Source organism: Panthera tigris, chromosome F3 (genome assembly GCF_018350195.1).
Source record: "Panthera tigris isolate Pti1 chromosome F3, P.tigris_Pti1_mat1.1, whole genome shotgun sequence".
NCBI classification, from domain to species: Eukaryota; Metazoa; Chordata; class Mammalia; order Carnivora; family Felidae; genus Panthera; species Panthera tigris.
This window is the reverse complement of record NC_056678.1, coordinates 16,968,445-16,988,622: the sequence shown is the minus strand read 5'-3', so window position 1 is coordinate 16,988,622 and position 20,178 is coordinate 16,968,445. Positions and strand designations below refer to the sequence as shown.

The window sequence follows — 20,178 nt, the reverse complement described above, 5'->3', positions numbered from 1 at the left end:
CAAGCTGAAGAGGAAAAAAAGAAAAAAGTAAATACTACAATATAAATGTATTTCTTATTTCTCATGTAATGTGAATTTTTTTCTTTCTAAAAGCTGAACACTGAAGAAAATGGAGTAGGCAGGGATAAATCAATAATCTCTGAGATAAAAATTTCAACATCAAGCAAGTAGATAACATAAGCTCAGACACACACAAAGATTCTTTTAGAAATACTAAAGCCTACCAAAAAAGTCAGTTATATTTCAATAAAGCTGCCAAAGGGAAAAAAAAAACACTGGAGTTTCCTGTAAGTCTATTCTGAATCACAGTGATGACAGAAACATTACACGCATGAGTACAATGGACGTTTCCCCAAAATAAGGGGAAAGGCTTCACTACTCCTGATACGTGGCAATTGTCATCCTGACCTTTAGGAAGTAATTCACTCATCATTCTAATATGGCCAAATTATTACCACACGTGGTAGAAAAAGGTGGTGGTGACAGCAGTGGTAGTGGTAATCCAGAAATGGGGCTCTAAGGAACAAAACTTTTCTGAAGGAAAGTAAATGAGATCAAGAACAAGACAAGGATTTTGCTCTTGCCATTTTTTATTCAACAATGTGCTGGAAGGTCTATTCAGGGCAACGGGCAAGAAAAAGGAAAAGGCACCCAGATTGGAAAAGAAGTACTTATAGATGACATCATATATATATATATATGTATATATATATATATATACGTATATATATATAATATATATGTTTTACATATATATGTTATATATATATCATATACATGTTTTATATATATATGTTTTATATATATATATAAACAGCTCACACACACACACACACATATCAAAGCTAAAACTGACTTCAGCAAGGTTTCAGGATACAAGATAAATATAGAAAAATCACCATAATTTTAGATAATAGTAATGAAGAATCTAAAATGAAATTAAGAAAACAATTCCATTTACATTGCATCAAACAGAATACTTAGAAATATATTTAACAAAAAGAAGCACAAGACTTTTGTACACTGAAAACTACAAAACATTGTTTCAAGAAATTAAAGGGGCACCTGGGTGGCTCAGTTAAGTGTTGGACTTTGGCTCTGGTGATGATCTCATGGTTTGTGGGTTTGAGCCCCGCGTCGAGCTCTGTGCTGACAGCTCAGAGCCTGGAGCCTGCTTCAGATTCTGTGTCTCCCTCTCTTTCTCTGCCCCACCCCCGCTTGCTCTCTGTCTCTCTCTGTTTCTCAAAAATGAATAAACCTAAAAAAAGGAAATTAAAGAAAACCTAAATAAATGGAAAAATATCCTGTGTTCATGAAATATCCTTTGTTCATGAACAAATGGATTCTAAAATTTATGTAAGACATGCAAGGGGACCACAACAGCCAAACAATCTTGAAAAAAAAAAAAACAAAACAAAGTTGGAGGACTCCCACTTCCTGATCTCAAAACTTAACTATAAAATTATAGTACTCAAGACAGTGTGGTACTGGCATGAGGACAGACAAAAATCAATGGAATAGAGTCAAGAAATAAAACCATCTGTCGATAGTCAACTGATTTTTGACAAGGATGCCAAGATCATTCAATTCAATGAGAAGAGAACAGTCTTTTCAACAAATGTAATCAGGAGTGTTGTGACAAAGAACCATAGACTGAGTGGCTTAAGTAGCAAAATTTCCCACAATTCTGGAGGCTAGAAGTCCAATGTGTCAGCATAGTTGGTGTCTTCTGAGGCCTCTCTCCTTGACTCATAGATGGCTGTCTTCTCCCTGAGTGTTCACATGGTTGTCCCTCTGTGTACAACTGTGTCCTAACCTCCTCTCCCTACAGGGACACTAGTCCTACTGGATTAGGGTCCACCCTAATCACCTCATTCTAACTTCATTACCTCTTTAAAGACTCTATCTCCAAATACAGTCATCGTCTCAGGCACTGGGGGTTAAGATTTCACCACATGAATTATTTGGTGGGGGAGGATGACCGTAATACTGTATCTTGCTGCATATACAGAAACAAATTCAAAATGGACCAAAGACCCGAATGTAAGAGTTGCAATGATAAAAACCTTAGATGAAGAAATTTTGGGCGGTTGAGAAGATGGAGGAGTAGGAGGATCCTGAACTCATCCCATCCCACATTTTCAACTGGGTATCACTCACATTCAAACTGATAAACTGGAGAGTGATCCAAAGACTGGGAGAATAAATAAACTCTATGACCAAATAAAGAGAAGGGGCTGTGTGGTAGGGTCCCCTCCCTAAGGAGAGAGGGAAAAAAAGGGAGCGAAAACTTCAAGGTAACCTGGCTATATATACGCCTACATGACAACATCCCTCATGACCTTGTAAACGGAGATGACTTGATCAGACTGCATGTTTATGTGTGTTACCATATATGGGAGACAAAGAAATAGAAAATGTATAAAAAAAAAAACTATGCCATGTGACGTTGGGTGCTCAGTTGTTTGGGTATGAACCCAACTGAGCAGTGCCAGCAGGAATAAAAGTTGCTTCCTGGAAATTAAAAGCCTTGGTGTTACAACTCTCTGTGCAAGAATCCTGCTACATTGCTTGGGGACTCTTCTGAGATTCGGAGATGGTGCGTTTCCACCTCCTTTGCCACCAAGGTACGAGCCTCGGAGCACCAGGAAAAGCAACCTCGCCTGGTGCCAGTGAACTGCTTGATCCATAGGAGATTAGTCTGTCCCAGTGAGTTGGGGGCAAGGGCCCCACGTGTGTTAATGGAACCCTTGAGGCCCAGGAACCAGCGTAAGGAGTGCCACCCATCAGACTGTTAAGAACTGAGGTTCGTTTTGGCAGACCTGCCCCTAAGAGGCAGAAGGGGAACCTGATCACCTCCCAGAATTGCCCTAGTAATTTCACAAGGGACGAGGAATGAAGCTGCAACTCTAAGGCGCTGAATGTAGGGCGTTGGGCTGGAGTCGTGTGAATGAGATGGGCAACAGGAAGGTTCCGACCTGACCAAGGGCCAAAGCAAGTGTTGAGTCCCTATCCCCGGTTCCGTGGTGACCTCATACGGCTTAAGGTGGTGTCAAACTTTCTTGGGAGTCTGACCTGGGTCAGGGATTGAAACTGAACCCGCCAAAGCTAAGAGGCGCCTGAAATATCTCCAAGAGGTGAGTGGCGGGAAACGGGCAAAGTGAGTGTATGTCCTCTCCAAACTAGTCCCTCCTCCTTCCTTTGTTTCCCCCCTCATGTGCGTGAAAGTCCTCTGTTAGGGGGAGGAAATGGGTGGAAAGCAGAGTAAACCGACTACCCTAGAGTGTATGTTGAGAAATTTCAAAAAAGGGATATTCAGGAAATTATGGTGTGAAATTAACTCCTGAAAAGCTCCAGACATTCTGTGAAATTGGCCATCATTTGGGATGGGCTGGCCCTCTGAGGGCTCACTTGATAAGGAACTAGTTGGCCAAGTGTTCAGGGTCATTGCAGGGGACCCAGGCCACCTTGACCAATTTCCTTATATTGACTGTTGGCAAGACCTGGTCCTATCCTGGCCTCCTTGGTTAAAAGTCTACATTGAAGAGAGCCGTAAGTTATGACGGCTTCCTCCAAATACCAGCCAGAAATTAAAAAGCCCATACTGTTGGGAAAACCTGAAGAAACCCCACCACCATATGACCCACTGTACCCCTCACTGCCACCTGTGCCCCCAGCAGCCCTAACTGCAGAAATCTCATCAGAGTCTGCCCCCAGCCCCAAGGCCTCACCATCCCTAGCACCACCGGCCTCCCCGAATGTGACGGACACCCCAGGACCGGCCTCCCGAAATGTGACTGACTCCCCCGGACCACCAGTCTGACCCCACATATGCCTCCTGAACGACAACTAAAGGATCAGGCCAGCAGAAGCAGCCCCTCTCTGCAGCCACACTGGAGAGCCCTACAGATGTCACTGAGGGCAACCAGGGGACCCATCTATTATGATCAGGAAGGCCAGATCCAAGGAGGCCAACGTGTTTTTATGTGCCAACCCTTTACCACTATGGACCTCCTAAATTGGAAGCACCATACCACCTCCTGAATTGGAAGCACTCAAGTATAGGTGGAGGGTTTGCAAGGACTGAATGATATCAAGAAGCCCTTCTAAATGGCATAGGGAGAAGGCCATAAAATATGAGTAAAACATCAGAAGTGCTCCCAGGACCCAAGAAAAGCCTAAGCCAATTTTATGAGAGATTGTGTGAGGCATTTCGTCTCTACATTCCCTTTGATCCGGAAGCACCCGCCAACCAGCAGATGATTAATGCAGCTTTGGTAGGTCAGGCCCAGGGAGACACTCAGCACAAGCTGCAAAAACTAGATTTCACTGACGTGAATACCAGTCAGTTGCTAGAAGTATCAACCCAGGTGTTTGTTGACCGTGATCAGGCGGCACGGAAGGAAGAACGCCAAAGGATGCAAAAATAGGCAGATTTGTTAGCTGCCCCTTGCCGGAGCAGTCGAAACACCCCCGGAAGAGGGCCCTGCAGGAAAAGGGCCAAGGCCAGAAAGGGGAGCGGCAGGGAGGAGGGTCTCGCCCTAGGCCAAAAATAGGATGGAATCAGTGTGCTTTCTGCCGTCAGGAGGGCCACTGGAAAAGTCAATGTCCCCAGAGGCCAGACAATTCTCAGCAAGGTTCCAAGCAGAAAAAAAGAGGCCATGTGGTCCAGGGCAGGTTACCAACCGGCCCCACAGTCTCAAGGGGCCCCCAAAAACAATTTTGTGGTGCTAGCCACCATGGAGAACTACGAAGAGGACTAGGACAGACCGTGGTCTATTTGGTTCAGCCCTCAGGAGCCCACGGTCCGAATGAATGTGGGGGGCCGACCCACTGACTTTATAGTAGATACTAGAGCAGAACACTCAGTAGTGACCTGAGCCGTGGGCTCCCTCTCACAGACATAAGCACCATCATGGGGGCCACAGGCAGTCAGACACATTGTCCCTTCTTATTGCCTCGGCGATACAATTTAGGTGGCCATGAAGTCATCCATGAATTCCTGTACTTCCCTGACTGCCCTGTGGCTCTAATGGGCCATGACCTATTGGGAAAGCTGCAGGCCCAGATAACTTTCAGCTCTCGGGGACAGGCTGCTCTGACCCCATGGAAACCAAAAGCAAAGATTATGACTCTCACGATTCCCCAAGGGGAGGAGTGGCGCCTCTATAATCTCAAGGAAAAACCACAGCCAGTGTCTGAGCTTCCCATTAAGGTCCTAGGGGTGTGGGCTGAAGACGGCCCACCAGGACTGGCCTGAAACATACCCCCTGCGGTTGTAGAATTAAAGCCCAGGGCAGAACCCAGCCGCCAGAGACAGTATTTCATCCCTTACAAGGCACAGGTCGGGATCCAGAAACAGCTGAAGAGACTTTTAAAGTGTGGGATCCTCTGGCCTTGCCAGTCACCTTGGAACACGCCCCTCTTGCCTGTCCAAAAACCAGGCACAGACAACTACGGGCTGGTTCAGGGCCTGCAAGCAATAAACCAGGTAACTGTCACCATACACCCAGTGGTCCTGAACCACTATACACTTTTGGGGCTCATTCCTGCTGAAGCCACCTTTTTCACCTGTTTGGATCTTAAGGATGCCTTTTTCTGCATCCGCCTGCCCCCCCCCCCCCGCCCCGGGGCCAATTGACCTTTGCCTTCCAATGGGAGGATCCTGAAAATGGTGACAAGGGCCAATTAACTTGGACCAGGTGGCCTCAGGGGTTCAAACCCACCCCCCAACCATTTTTGGCAGTGACTTAAAAGCCTTCGCGGTGGATCAGTATGACCGTGTCCTGATTCAGCACAGGGATGATGTGGTGCCAGCTGGGAGGTCCCAGGAGGGCTGCATGGAAGGGACTCAGCAGCTCCTTACCCTCCTATGGAAAACCGGTTACAAGGTCTTAAGAAAAAAAGGCCCAGATCTGTCAGGAAAAGGTGAAATATCTTGGCTTCCACCTGTACCGGGGTAGTGCAACCCAGCCCAGAGAGGAAGCAGGCTGTTTGCCGGCCCCAAAACCTGATGCCAGGTTCAAGAGTTTCTTGGGGCTGTAGGTTTATGTAGGATCCGGATACCTAACTTTTCAGTCCTGGCAAAACCCCTCTATGACACTACAAAAGGGGGGAGAGAGGGAACCCCTGATGTGGGAATCAGTACAGCAGAAGGCCTTCGAGGAACTAAAGCAAGCCCTTACTAATGTGCCTGGTTTAGGGCTCCCAGACATGACCAAGCCTTTCTCTCTGCATGTCCATGAGTACATTGGACTCCCTGGGCCTGACCTAACTCAGATATTGGGGTCATGGCATCGCACGGTGGCATATCTCTCCAAGAAACTTGACTCTGTGGCCCAAGGCTGCCACGGCCCTCGTAGTGTCTGAGGCTGACAAGTTAACTATGGGACAGGAATTGAGAGTCCGAGTGCCACATTCAGTATTGACATTAATGGAATACAAGGGACAGTCCTGGCTAACCAACGCCAGGATGGTCAGATATCAGGGAATGCTATGGGAGAACCCACGCATCCGCCTGGAAGTAATGCCGACCCTGAACCCTGCAACTCTATTGGCTGTTGGGCCAGGCCAGCCAGACCATGACTGTATTGAAATCATGGAAGAGGTGTTTGCCAGCCGACCAGACTTGAGGGATCAGCCCCTCAGAGACCCCGACACTGAATATTTCACTGATGGTAGCAGTTCGTAAAAAGGGGAGAGCATCTTGCAGGTTATTCCATGGTGATCCTGAACTCTGTCATTAAAGCAGAGCCCCTGCCGAAGGGGACTTTGGCACAAAAGGCAGAGCTAATTGCTCTAACCCGAGCCCTCCAACTGGTGGCAGGGATACGTGTTAATATATACACAGCCTCTACATATGCCTTCACCACCCTCCACGTACGCGGGACCTTATACAAAGGGGAGGGTCTAATAAACTCTGGAGAAAAGGACATAAAATACGGTGAGGAAATCCTTGAACTCTGAGATGCTGTGTGGGCCCCTAAAAGTGTGGCAGTCATGTATTGCTGGGGACATCAAAGGGGAGACACCATGGCTGCATGGGGAAACCGAAAGGCAGACCAAGAGGCAAAGCTAGCAGCTTCCAAAGGAGTAACAAAATCAGCGGCCTTAACCACCACACTGTTCCCTAACCCACTGACAGAATGGGACCCTAATTACTCACACCATGAAAGTACTTGGTTTAAGACTGAAAATGGAAACTGCTTCCCAGGTGGATGGTGGAAATCTGAAGACAGCTGAGTGACAATTCCTGAGGCCCTGGCTCCAGCCTTTGTCAAGCAGTTCCATCGGGAGACTGCTATTGGCCCCTGAAACAATGTTAGGCCGATATTTCTACATCCCTCGGCTCTCCAGCATAGCTCCGGTGGTATGTGAGCAGTGTGAAACCCACACCCGGAATACCCATGTCAGGGACGCAAGGCTGCTCCTGAGGTGCAGAGTGTCAGGGGAGCCCCATTTGAAAATGTGATGGTGGACTTCACTGAGCTACCCTGGGCTTGGGGCTGTAAATATCTGTTGGTCTTTGTGTATACTTTCTCAGGCTGGGTGGAAGCCTTCCCTACTTGCACAGAAAAGGCACATGAAGTGGCCTGACTTCTTCTAAAGGAAATCATCCCACAATCTGGGATCCCCATCACTATGGGTTCAGACAACGGGCCAGCGTTCAAGGCTGAGGTGGTGCAGCTGGTGGCAACAGGGCTAAAGATCACCTGGAAGTTATACTCGACATACCGACCCCAGAGCTCCGGGAAGGCGGGACAAATGAACAGAACCTTGAAGCTACAATTAAGTAAACTGTGCCAAGAAACCCATCTGCACTGGGACCAGGTGTTTTCAATAGCCTTGTTTAGAATCAGGTGCAGCCCCAATAAGCAAACAGGGGTTTCCCCTTATGAAATCTTTTATGGGTGCCCTTCACCAATTATTAAGGAGGTATGGGGGGTTTAAATGAGATAGGCAATTTAACCCTAAGGCAACAGAGCTCTGGGCTCTACTCTAACTGCCCTACACCTATGGGTTAAGAGCAATGGCCTGTGAGTCTGACCACAGATGCTCACTCCTTTGAGCCAGGAGATGCTGTATGGGTAAAGGAGTGGAATGTTCAACCACTCAAACCCCTTTGGAGGGGCCTGTTCACTGTCATTTTGTTCACCCCTACTGCAGTAAAAGTAGCCGAGGTGGGTCCCTGGATTCACCACAGCAGAGTGAAGCCGGCATCCTGGGACTGGGAGTGCATTCCTGATCCATCCACGCAGTGTACGGTGACCATACGAAGAAGCAATCTGCAACGCCAGAGACTCCGGCAGGGGACCGCTGCCCTGCATTAGTCACTCCAGAAGCTGACCAATCTATGCACGACAGAAGCTTGAGGAATCGCCGGTCCAGTGAAATAAATAAATTGTCCTTATTTCCTATATCTGCCTTCTTACTGTGATGCACTGTCACCCCTTGTTTCTCACTATTATTGCAACTTTCCCCCCTACTTTTTGCTATTGGATTGGCAGAGGTTGCCCCAGTCAGCTGGAAATGTGGCGAGAGGTTTCTGTTAGCATCCACTTTCACCCACTTATGTGACCCATGTATTCGCATAACCAGGTCAGGCCAAGGAGTCACCTGGACCTTACTGTACCATACCCATTTCTCATGGCAGGGAAGGACCGTGGGGACATGCATACACAATGAGTCCACCTATTCCATCTGCCACCGGGGAAGTCAATACACTTGCTTTAACCCACAATACTCCCCAAATGAAGATTGGTTAGAAGTCTGACCTTCTCGGGAGGTGGGGGGAGTCTTGATCAGCTGGACACAAATCACTAACCCCAAGTGTCCGGTGTCAATACTGTTTGATGTATGTGCAGTTATAGCTATTGGCCCCAAAGCCTCTGTCATATGAAAAAAGCGGGCACTTGTCATGGAGAGCCCAAGGACTCTTGATATACCATGCGGAGGCTTAGACTGGGAATGAAAATACTGACTCAATAATAAATACACGTGTGAGGAGAACGGTTTATGTGCCTATATACCTGAGTTTTTATGCCCCAGTTGGAGCTGTGTTTCATAGGCTACTTGGGGAAAAAAAAAGTCACAACGGCACTCCTTTAGAAGGGGGCTGCTACATCAGGTTGTCAATCAAAAGCCTGTTACCCTGTTAATTTCACCATCATTAACCCAGAAGACTACAAATGGCAATGGGGCACCCGAATTGACATCCAAATCTATGGGCGAGGCAGACCCAAGGACTGTGCTATATTTCAAGACGGTCACTACCACCCATATGACCACATCCCATCAAGTCTTCCACTCCTTCTGTAAGGGAATAATAGTCCCCTCCCATTTCAGTCCCAGGAAGGAACTTGTTTCTAGCCCTGGCAGAGACTACAGCCCAGACCCTAAAGATCTCTTCATGCTATGTATGTGGGGGAACCAGCATGGGGGAACAATGGCCATGGGAGGCCAAGGAATTAGATCCCCTCAAGCCTTATAATGGAACAAAATATCCCAGTTCTACTACCGGGGTTTGGCTCCTCAAAACCTCAATCATTGGGAAGAACTGTCTTGCCCAATGGGGAAAAAATTTCACCATCCCTGTTGGAAACTTAACATGCCTAGGCCAAAGGTTTTATAATTCAACCACCTGGGAAACCCAAGGGTGGGGGTCCCCGGGTCACCTTGAGCCAGACCCTTGCCCCTTGTTTAACTTCTCTCATCTCCAAGAGGACTGGGACAACACTGATGCAGCCATCAAATGGCAGGCCCCAGGTAGACTATACTGGGTATGTGGGAGAACAGCCTATACAGTACTTTCCTTAGGCTGGTCAGGGTCATGAGTGCTGGGGACTATCCATCCATCTTTATTTCTACTCCCACTTGCAAGGGGAGAACATCTGGGAGTTCAAATATACGGAGATAGAGAGGCTCAAAAAAAGTGGCGTGCCTTGAAAATTGGCAAATGGAAAGATAATGAATGGCCTCCTGAGCATATAATCCATTATTATGGCCCTGCCACCTGGGCAGAGGGTGGGTCCTGGGGCTACCGCACTCCCATTTACATGCTAAACCACATAGTCAGACTGCAAGCAGTTGTAGAAATTATAACCAATGAAACTGACAGAGCTCTTAATAGTCAAGCAACAAACCAAAATGCGCAATGCCATTTATCAAAATCGCTTGGCCTTAGATTACCTGCTTGCTTCTGAGGGAGGTGTTTGTGGAAAATTTAACCTGAGAAACTGCTGCCTACAGATAGATGATGAGGGAAAAGTCATAGAGGAGATCACAGATCAAATGAGAAAGGTTATTCATGTCCAGTCCAGACTTGGAAAGGTGAAAACCCCGGGGAGTTATTTGGAGGATGGTTTTCAACTCTTGGGGGGATTCAAAACCCTCATAGGAATTATCCTCCTAATTTTGGGAGGGTGCTTAATCTTACCCTGCTTAGCTCCCTTGATTGTGCAGTGTGTCTCCAGTCTCATTGAGGCTATGGTTGAGAGAAAAACAGCCGCTCATGTAATGAGGTTATGGAAATATAAAAAGAAAAGATGCATGGTATGGCCTCAATCTTTTTGTATTTGTTGAGGCCTATTTTGTGACCTAATATGTGATCTCTTCTGGTGAATGTTCCATGTGCACCTGAAAACAATGTATTCTACTTTTTTAGGATGGAATGTTATGAATCTATCTGTTAAGTCCATTGGGTCCAGTGTGTCATTCAAAGCCACTATTTTTTGCACATGCACATGCACAAGCGAGCGGGGGAGGGGAAGAAAGAGAGGGAGATTATCCCAAGCAGGCTCTCCACACTTAGCACAGAGCCTGATGCGGAGCTCCATCTCACCACCATGAGATCACGACCTGAGCTGAAATCAAGAGTCGGACGCTTAACCAACTAAGCCACCCGGGTGCCCTGCATGTTCATTATTTCTTAGTGAAAGAGGTCACTACAACAGTCCAAGTTAAAGGGTGTGGCAGCCTAACTACCAAAGTGGGAAGATTCTAAAAATCCTTAAGAAGTAGAATCAACAGGAGTTGATGACTCAGTAGATGTTGGGGATTAAGAAAAGAAGAGCATTAAGGATAACTTCAGGTTTCTGCTTTGAGCAGCTGGGTAGTACCTTCACTTAGGTGAAGGTTACTGGAGGAGGCACAGGTCTGGGAGGGCATATCAGTTCAGTTTTGGCTTTTAGATTTGATGTGCCTCTGAAACATCCAAACAGAAATGGTAAGTGCAAGCCAAATATTTGGATCTGGGCTAAATATAAAGATGAGAGTGAACATTTATAGATGAAACCAGGGGAATGAACAAGATCAGCAAGGAAGAAGCACCAAGTGTGTTCTTAGAGGCCGGAACCCTGTGGAACTCCAAGTTAATGACTAGAGGGGAGAAAGGACTGAGCAGAAGTAAAATGAGAGGAAGGCGAGAGGGAGATTAAAAAAAAAAAAAAAAAAAAGACAGAAGCCAAGGGAGAGCGTTTCAGAAAAAGGGAAGTGTTATGTCTTTATGAGGTTTTGATAACTGTTGAAGATTCAAGGAAGATAAAAATGGAAACAGGTCCACTGATTTTGTTAGTTACTTCATAAAAAAAGCTTCAATAGAATGGTAAGGAAAAAAGACCATAGTGGTTGAAAAGCCAAAAACATCAGATATGTTTCAGAACTTTTACATAATATAAAAAGCTCATCCAAGCCAGGCGCATTCTTCTAAAATTTAGCCGGCAGCAACTGGCTTCCCTAAAAAAATAAAAAAATAAATAGATGTTCCCAAATGAAAGAACATTGGACTCTTCAAAACTGCCTGAAGAGCTCTGTTTGTTTATTTACAGTGAAACAAATTGGTATAATGATTACTTTTTCATCTGCTTTTACAACTTGCTTTTGCTGTCCATTAAAGCACATACTTAGAATACGGAGAAAATGTACTCTCATATTGCTAGTAGAAAGCAATTTTGCAATATGCATCAAAAATTCAAATGTGATCCAGCACATGTAACAGTCTGACCCAGTAACTACATTCCTCAAAGTTTATCCAAAAGATACTGCATACTAAATAAGTATTCAAAGATGGAAATTTAGGGATGTGTGTCTAACAGGAAAGGTCTAGAAACAACTTAAACATCCATAAAAATTAAATATAAAATTGATTAAGTAAAATCATGGTATACACAATAAGACACTAATCAGTTATCAAAAAACCTAAGGCAGCTCTATGCACAATAACAGTACCTGAGTGCAGGGTCATACTCACAAGTTTCCAGGCACCAATCATATACTAACTCATTAAACTCTAACAATCCTATGAGAAAGATGTTACTACTATCTCCATTTTAAGGATAGGGAAACTGTAATTTATCTAAGATTGCTAGATAAATTGTGGGAGACAGGATCTGAACTCAAGTAGTCTGGCTCCAGCATCCATGCTTTTAACCACTACATGTCTGTAGTGACAAAGAAGATAGTCATCATATATTATTAAATGAAAAAGAGTCTTGTTCATCAGCAATTTTTGAAAGAAAACAGAAGTTCATCCTTTTACATTGTTCTGGATTTACCTCTCAGATCCCATCGTCTTAACTGTAATCCTCAAACCCATGTTAAAAAATCTGTATGTACATATACATATATATGTATGTAGATAGGTAATGCATGCTTACATATTCATAGACGAAAGCATGGAAAGAAGATCTTACACTGAACTTTTATTATGGTTACTACGGATGGAATCATGAATGGATTTTCTTTATCTCTGTTTATATACACACATAAGACATCAAATGAACCACTTTCTGAATGCAAAGAACCTATTCTGATAAAAAATTCTCAGCCAACATGAACTGGCTAAGATTAATTCTGATTGATCACATCTAATCTATTATAATGTACTATACGCTGTGATTATTGAACGTTTCATATAATAAACGAATTAAATTTGGGGGAATGTATCTAACCTACCTAACGTACACTGCCAATATCCTAAATGATCTGATGATGCTATGTACTATAGTGAATCATTCTTTTAGCTCAAAGCCTTTCTATGAAGACTATTTCTAACCCAAAAGAAAGCAGCTTCCATTCAGAAAGTAGGTGTCTTTAAACCATACTGAGCAACAGAGACCTTCACCTATAATTATGCTGCTTAAAAATATTATAAATTCAGCTTTGCCATTACTAAGCCAAAAGACTTTAGGCAACCTGGGGTCTTGGCTCCCTCAATTATCAGCTGTGGGAGAGAATTATATAGTTTTCTCTGGTTAACACAATTCACAATTCTCTTACAAATAACACCTGGATATTTAATGTGCTAATGGATAACTTATGTTGGGCTCATAAGCATTTTGAACTGTCCCTAAGTTTGTTTTATTTAATATAAACAAATATACATTATTTTATATGGCTTCTTAGATTAGAAGCTAAAAGTTAGTCACTGTCATATATGTTTGGGATATTCTTTTTCCAGGTGGAAAAAGATCTGGTCCCGGCAATCAGATCAATTTGGTACACTTCAATTCAGCCTATATATACTGTCTCTAAGACAGCTCCAAGATTCATACAAGGAAGGGATGTAAATATGGGCCACTAGTGGGAAAGCTCTCCTTTTTACCTTCTCTAACTAGGCAAGTTCTCCAAGATGACACTAGATGAACATCCACGTATTGTTACAGAAGATACAAAAACCTTTCTGCCCTGTAGCCAGAGAATGTCCCCTGCACAGGTGACATCAGGTTAAGATGGACAAAAATAAATGAAAATAATGCAATCAAACCAAAAGAATCTGCGAATCAGGAAGATAACTGACCAGGCAGATACGCTGCTGACACAGAGTATAGGTCAAATATACTTATTGGAGGAAATCCTGGGTTACCCCCAAAAGACAGAGTGTGTGCTAAGAGCACCAGTAAAGAAAAGTCAGCAAAATAATGAAGAAAGGCATTTTGGGAAAGATATAATACCTGAGGCTTAAAAACAAATTAGACAAGATAGGACAAATCACAACTTTGTTGGACTCCCTTACACTTGCTTTACGGCTAAGTATTGTTTGTTGTCTGAATTACATAAAACTTTCACTGCTTGGGCATTCTAAAAGTCTTATCCCAGCCCTATACCAAAAGTTCTTAGGAAGTTTTTGGTTTTGATTTGTCCTAATGACAAAAAACAAATAGAAAAAATTGGAGGTAGAGATCCATGACTTGATTAAAAGACACATGCAAATATATTTTTGTTATTTTATTAAAAACATTTTTTAATGTATATTTATTTTTTAGAGAGAGAGTAAGCGAGCAAGCGGAGGGTTAGAAAGAGAGGGAGACAGAGGATCCAAAGTGGGCTTGGTGCGGACAGCAGACAGCCCAACGAGGGGCTTGAACCCATGAACTGTGAGATCACGACCCAAGCTGAAGTCAGACACTTACCTGACTGAGCCACGCAGGTGCCCCGTTTTTGTTACTTTATTGAAGAAATTTTAAATATTTTCCTAACTTCCAAAATAACTTTAGTATAAGAATTGTTCGTATCTAAACTCAAAATTATTGAATGAACAATTTAAAGTACAATTTATGAACTTCACAAAAAACAGATGTTTAACAGAATAGGAGGTGAGGATAGTACCCCACTTCTTGATGTACACAAGACCCATATTATGTCACGTCTTTGTTTTGGGTCAAGGTATTTAAGTACGGAAATAAAATATCCAGTGGCTCTCTGAAGACTTCAAGTCATTATCTTTTGGAAAATTTGGAAGAATGATGGGGAAGCTAGAAACAAATTCTGAGTTACCCTGTGAATATAACTATAATCACAATAATGACAGCTAACATTTATTAGGCAATAAAATGTTCTAGACACTATATTAAGGATTTTTATATATCATCATATTTAATTCTTACAATAATCCCATAAATTAGTGTCTATTATTATCTCAAAACTCAGGGTCTGAGCACTTACAGCATTTTGCCCAAGGTCGTACACCAGAGCTGAAATTAGATCCAAATCTGTCCAAGTCCAGGGTCTGGAATTTTAACAACTATGTTTTATGGGGAAAGGGTGAGTCTGCATTTTTTTTTTTTTTTTAATAAATAAGGCAATTTTCACCTTCAGCAACAGAATGTCATCTCTGACTGAAGGACAAAAACTGACTGACTGGATTACTTTCAGCAACTCTGCAGCAAATGTCTTGCTATTACCACACTGTTAAAGCTGCACGGATATGTTGATATAAAATCCAACAAGGTAATTATAATTGAATTCTAAAGTGCTTATAAGTTTCTAGCTCTCAGAGAAAGAAGTGCAAATTGAAATGTAGCAGTTTCTTTTTTAGTCAGTATATTATAAAAGCTTGCTAATAACTCAATTCTATGTTTAGGTACCTCCAGGGATGTTATCATGGTAAGAAATATTTTAAGAAAAAGGCTGGCATCATTTTGACAGAAAACAGGTTTTAAATTTTTCTCTTACATCATCCAACTCATATGAATGAAAACAACTTTATATGTTGCTGGAAGGAGTGCTAGGATAGTAAAATTAAATAGATTATAAGAAAAACAAAGAAACAAACTCTAAATAAACAACAAAGGAGAGAATCAGAGTTCCTCCCAAAAGTCTTCTGTTGTGTTCAAGAATCTAGAATGAGTCAAAGGCTATACATTTGAATTATGCCCAATTTAAAGATAAAAACAGACTTACCTTTAGGAGAGCCAAGGCTACGTGAAAGATAATATTCAAACCCTGAAATAGAAAAAGAGAGTCCAAATCAATACTGCCACATCTACCACTGTTTTATTAAGTTTCCCCAAGACTTCCATACATCTCTAATAAAACCCCTAATTGCTTTTATCTTCACATACAATAATAATTAAACAATGAGATTTTTTTTTTTGAAAGGTATTTTCCTTCTCTGAGAGGCTTACTGCACATTTTTGGTGCCATTTAATTAACATTCACATAAAATTGTTATTTTTACAGTAAATTATTTTCCTTCAATCCTTCAATAAATTATTCAATACATTATTTTTCCTTCAATTTCTGGATTATCTGCATGGGTCTAAGGCTTGTGAAAGTCAAGTTCTTTGATTAAGATGGCAGTGATGCAGAAGTCTAAACTTATTCCATGGAATTCCTAAGTCCCAGTATATACATCTTGGTGAGGTAAAAGGCCAGCAGCAGACAAAACAAAACAAAACAAAACAATGTTGCTGATAACTGGGACGGGTTGTATGGGAGGAGCTGTAAGCATCGCACTGGATTTCCACCACTGTTCTTATTGCTTTAGTTCTCGTTTGCTTTCAAGTAGTATTCGTGCAACTAGAGGTGTACTTAGGGGCTATCCGCTAGGCTTCCTTTTCCTTTTTTTCCCCCTGAAACCCAAAGCAACATGTCTTTAGGAATAAACAAATTAAACACCTCGTTAAGAAGTCTTACTGGAGCTGAATTCTGAGCTCTGAGTTCAGCCCAGGGGCTCTGAAGTGATGTTGAGATGTTAAATTCAAAAATACAGGACATCTTAAATGCTCAAGATGACAATCAGAAACAAAGTTGCCATGAAATATGCCATTTCCTCCCATGGAAGTCACCATACAGGAGAAGAAAGATCTTTCAGGTATGAGTTGACATCTCCCATGAGCCCAGGGTCTGTCTTTGTGCCTTCATCTTGGTCACAAATACAGTCTATCTGCCTTTTAGATATGGCACTGTACCAGATGTGTTACACAAAGAACTACTATACCAGATGTATTATGCAAAGAACTTTTTTTTAAGTTTATTTATTCATTTGAGAGAGAGAGAGTGAGAGAGAGAGATGCACAGAGAGAGAGTGAGAGACAGAATCCCAAGCAGGCTCTGCATTGTCAGCACAGAGCCTGTCATGGGGCTCGACCGCACGAATGATGAGATCATGGCCTGGGCCAGAACCAAGAGTCTGACAATTCATCCTACTGAGCCACCCCGGTACCCCTACACAAAGAACTTCTAATAAACCATCCTTTTCCTATCTCCAAAATCAGAAGTGAGGATTAAAACTAGATACTTAGAGTGAATCCCTATTATAATTTGCTTAACTTTCATAGTGAACTACCCAAAATATGATTTAATGGTATAAGGGGTGAATGATTAATACGAAATATTTGGTTCGAGGTCTGGGGTTTACTCTGTTAATTCTTTAAGAACTAAAAGCAGCAGGAAGTATAACCAGGCCAGAAGACAAAAGCAAATCATCACAGTTCATTATCACACCAAGCAATGATTCTGGACTTGATCACAATTTATCAATTAGAAAAAAGAAGACTATTGTAGATCAAAAAACCTGGGTTACAATGAAGCAAAATTTGCTTTCCTAATCGAAATTTGTTTTTTAATCTCTTAAAAATTTTTTTAATATAATTTATTGTCAAATTGGCTTACATACAACACCCAGTGCTTATCCCAAGTGCCCTCCTCCATGCCCATCACCCATTTTCCACTCTCCCCCACCCCCATCAACCCTCAGTTTGTTCTCTGTATTTAAGTCTCTTATGGTTTGTCTCCTTCCCTCTCTGTTTGTAACTTTTTTCCCCCTTCGCTACCCCATGGTCTTCTGTTAAGTTTCTCAAGATCCACATGTGAGTGAAAACATATGGTATCTCTCTCTGCCTGACTTACTTCACTTAACATAACACGCTCCAGTTCCATCCACGTTGCTGCAAATGGCAGGATTTCATTCCTTCTCATTGCCAAGCAGTATTCCATTGTATATACGTAAATCTGGGCCCTCACCCATTAACTGCTGTGCGCTGTTGCCAAAACGCACAGGCCAAGCCTGCTGCCCTGCTCTTTCCCCTCCACCCACATCACAGCTGCTCGCCAGTGGTGAATTCTCACAACCCCAGTGCTTATCAGCCTGCCGTAGGACTAAGTCCACTATGTCTCTGGATCTTGTTCTCCTAGTCACTGCTTAAAATGTAAGCCCCTCTTGTCTCCAGTTCTCTAATCCTTATAATGCTCTGGTTTTTTCCTCCTAAGTTGGTCTCGCACCCCTCCTCTCCCTCCCAAATCCCTTCAGGGTACACTTTGGAGACTCCACATTCAACCGACTTTGCTATATTCTCAACCCCCTTGCTTTCGCAGGAATAGTGAAATCTCACAGATTCTCATAACAACCTGTATTATGATTCTCACTTTTCAGAACGTGAACTTGACTAGCCTAAGCTTATATATGGATTTAGTAGAAGCCCACGATCATCCCCGCCTCTTAATGTCTAGTTTAAGGGCATTTTTACCACTCTGTGCTGGCATGACATATATAATACGTGCTTATTTGAGGACCAGAGGACTAAACTATACTAGCTATCCTAAAATTGCTGAGATTTATTCTTTTCCCAAGGGACCCAAGTAGAGCAATTTATTATCTCAAAGTCAAACTACTGGATAATAACTGAGCTGTGAAAAACACCAAGAACTTAGACATTTTTTTAAAAAAAGTTAAAGACCTCTAGAGAGCCAAAACAGCTCTAACACCATAAAAATTTTTATTTCATATGCACTTTGAATTCGTTTGGTGATACGACTGTAGAGTTTATGGGTATCAGAAGTAGCAAGCTAAAGGACAAAGTGCATGGTAGATGGGATTAGAGACAAATAGCCTATAGAGACAGGTGTCAGAATTAAAATATTAGATCTGACAGAAATACAAGATACGTTTTTAAAAAAAATATTCAAATGTATAGTTGTCTGGGCCCATTTAGTGGAACCAATAATCCTACAGTTTACCTTAGTTCATGATGATAATCCGATAGTATTAATGAATGCTCCCATGTTCAAAATATTGTACTTAAGAAGGAAGCATAGCATGTGTTTAAATGAAAAGTAAGTAATGTTTAGTTTGGGAAACTAAAGCGGTCCCTTTCAGTTACCAGAAACAATTTATATAGGGAAACTCTCTAAACCAGCTTAAGGTATTCCTGCATCTGCCATCCATAAAACATCCATAAAACAGACAGAAGTAAACACTTCACAAGCCTTAAACTAAAGTAGAAGAGTGTGGTCACACTGTGCAAACAGGATACAGCATTTGGTCGGTTTAAAATTACAGCACCACATACAGGTTGGCTTTGAGATGACAATGTCAGGGCAAGCTTTGGTCCTCAGACTTGGAGCCAACAATAAAGTGAATTATAAGGAAACAACCCTTCACTCTACCAAGCTACCACGAACGAAATCCCCTGTTGTTACTTAACTGTCCACCCACTCTTACATGATTCAATCTTTGACTAATTGAGCTGAAATCTATTTTTTGAAATACACTTTAAAAAGAGAAAGATGTCCTATATTTTCAAGATGCCTCTCCTTTTCAGGAATATGTGATCTGTAGCAATTTTTTAGGTACTGAGGGGTAAATAAATGGTCCTAATAGGGCTCAAACAGTAAAACATTTGGAGAACAATGAAGAGTAAAAATAACGAATAAATGTGCTGTTGTGGCTACCTCTCATTTATGGTACAAGGCCTAACTCCAAGTTCAATATAATAAATAAGGGCCAACATCCACATATTATCTGTGTGTCAAGAGCTGAATTAATCTCAATGAAAACATGGCCTTATTTCATCCCACAACCTTCAATTCCATTTTAATTCCATCCAAATGAAGATTTAGAGAAATCAAAGTAAGTTTCCCAAGGTCACACGGATTTTAAACTAAGCAGTGTAATTCTAGAAGTCGTTCTCTTAACCACCAAGTTAGAGAAGATGGCCCAATAAATAAGTGAATGGGTGAATATATCCTTTAGTTGGGTGTTTTCAATGTGCCTTCTAACTCCTAAAGAATTAGTGATTCCTTCCCTTTAAAAATTTTTTTCTTAATGTTTATTTATTTTTGAGAGAGAGAGAGAGAAAGAGAGGGAGACACAGAATCCGAAGCAGGTTCCAGGCTCTGAACTTTCAGCGCAGAGCCTGATGTGGGGCTCGAACCCACGAACCATGAGACCATGACCTGAGCTGAAGTTGGACACTTAACCGACTGAGCCACCCAGGTGCCCCCGATTCCTTCCATTTAATGTAAATTTTGAAAGCAGAGGGTAGAAAGATAACAAATAGGTGACTTCTACCAAAACCAAATCTTGTAATTTACACCATGTCGAAAACACTCACAAAAAGCAGCTGACTGCTTGCAGGATATAGGGCAATATAAACTCAGCATGCTGTGGCGAGAAAGGGT

General features: G+C 42.4%; 1 protein-coding gene across 10 annotated transcripts in view; it reads right to left on the bottom strand.

Annotated features, from left to right (window-relative positions):
• RABGAP1L (RAB GTPase activating protein 1 like) overlaps nucleotides 1-20,178 on the bottom strand; it is a 759,437-nt gene that overhangs the window by 201,758 nt on the left and 537,501 nt on the right. For all 10 annotated transcript variants that reach the window (XM_042975849.1, XM_042975851.1, XM_042975848.1 and 7 more), the window contains one exon: nucleotides 15,679-15,720. In XM_042975849.1, the coding sequence (XP_042831783.1) occupies nucleotides 15,679-15,720 (42 nt within the window). The remainder of the gene's footprint in view (nucleotides 1-15,678; nucleotides 15,721-20,178) is intronic.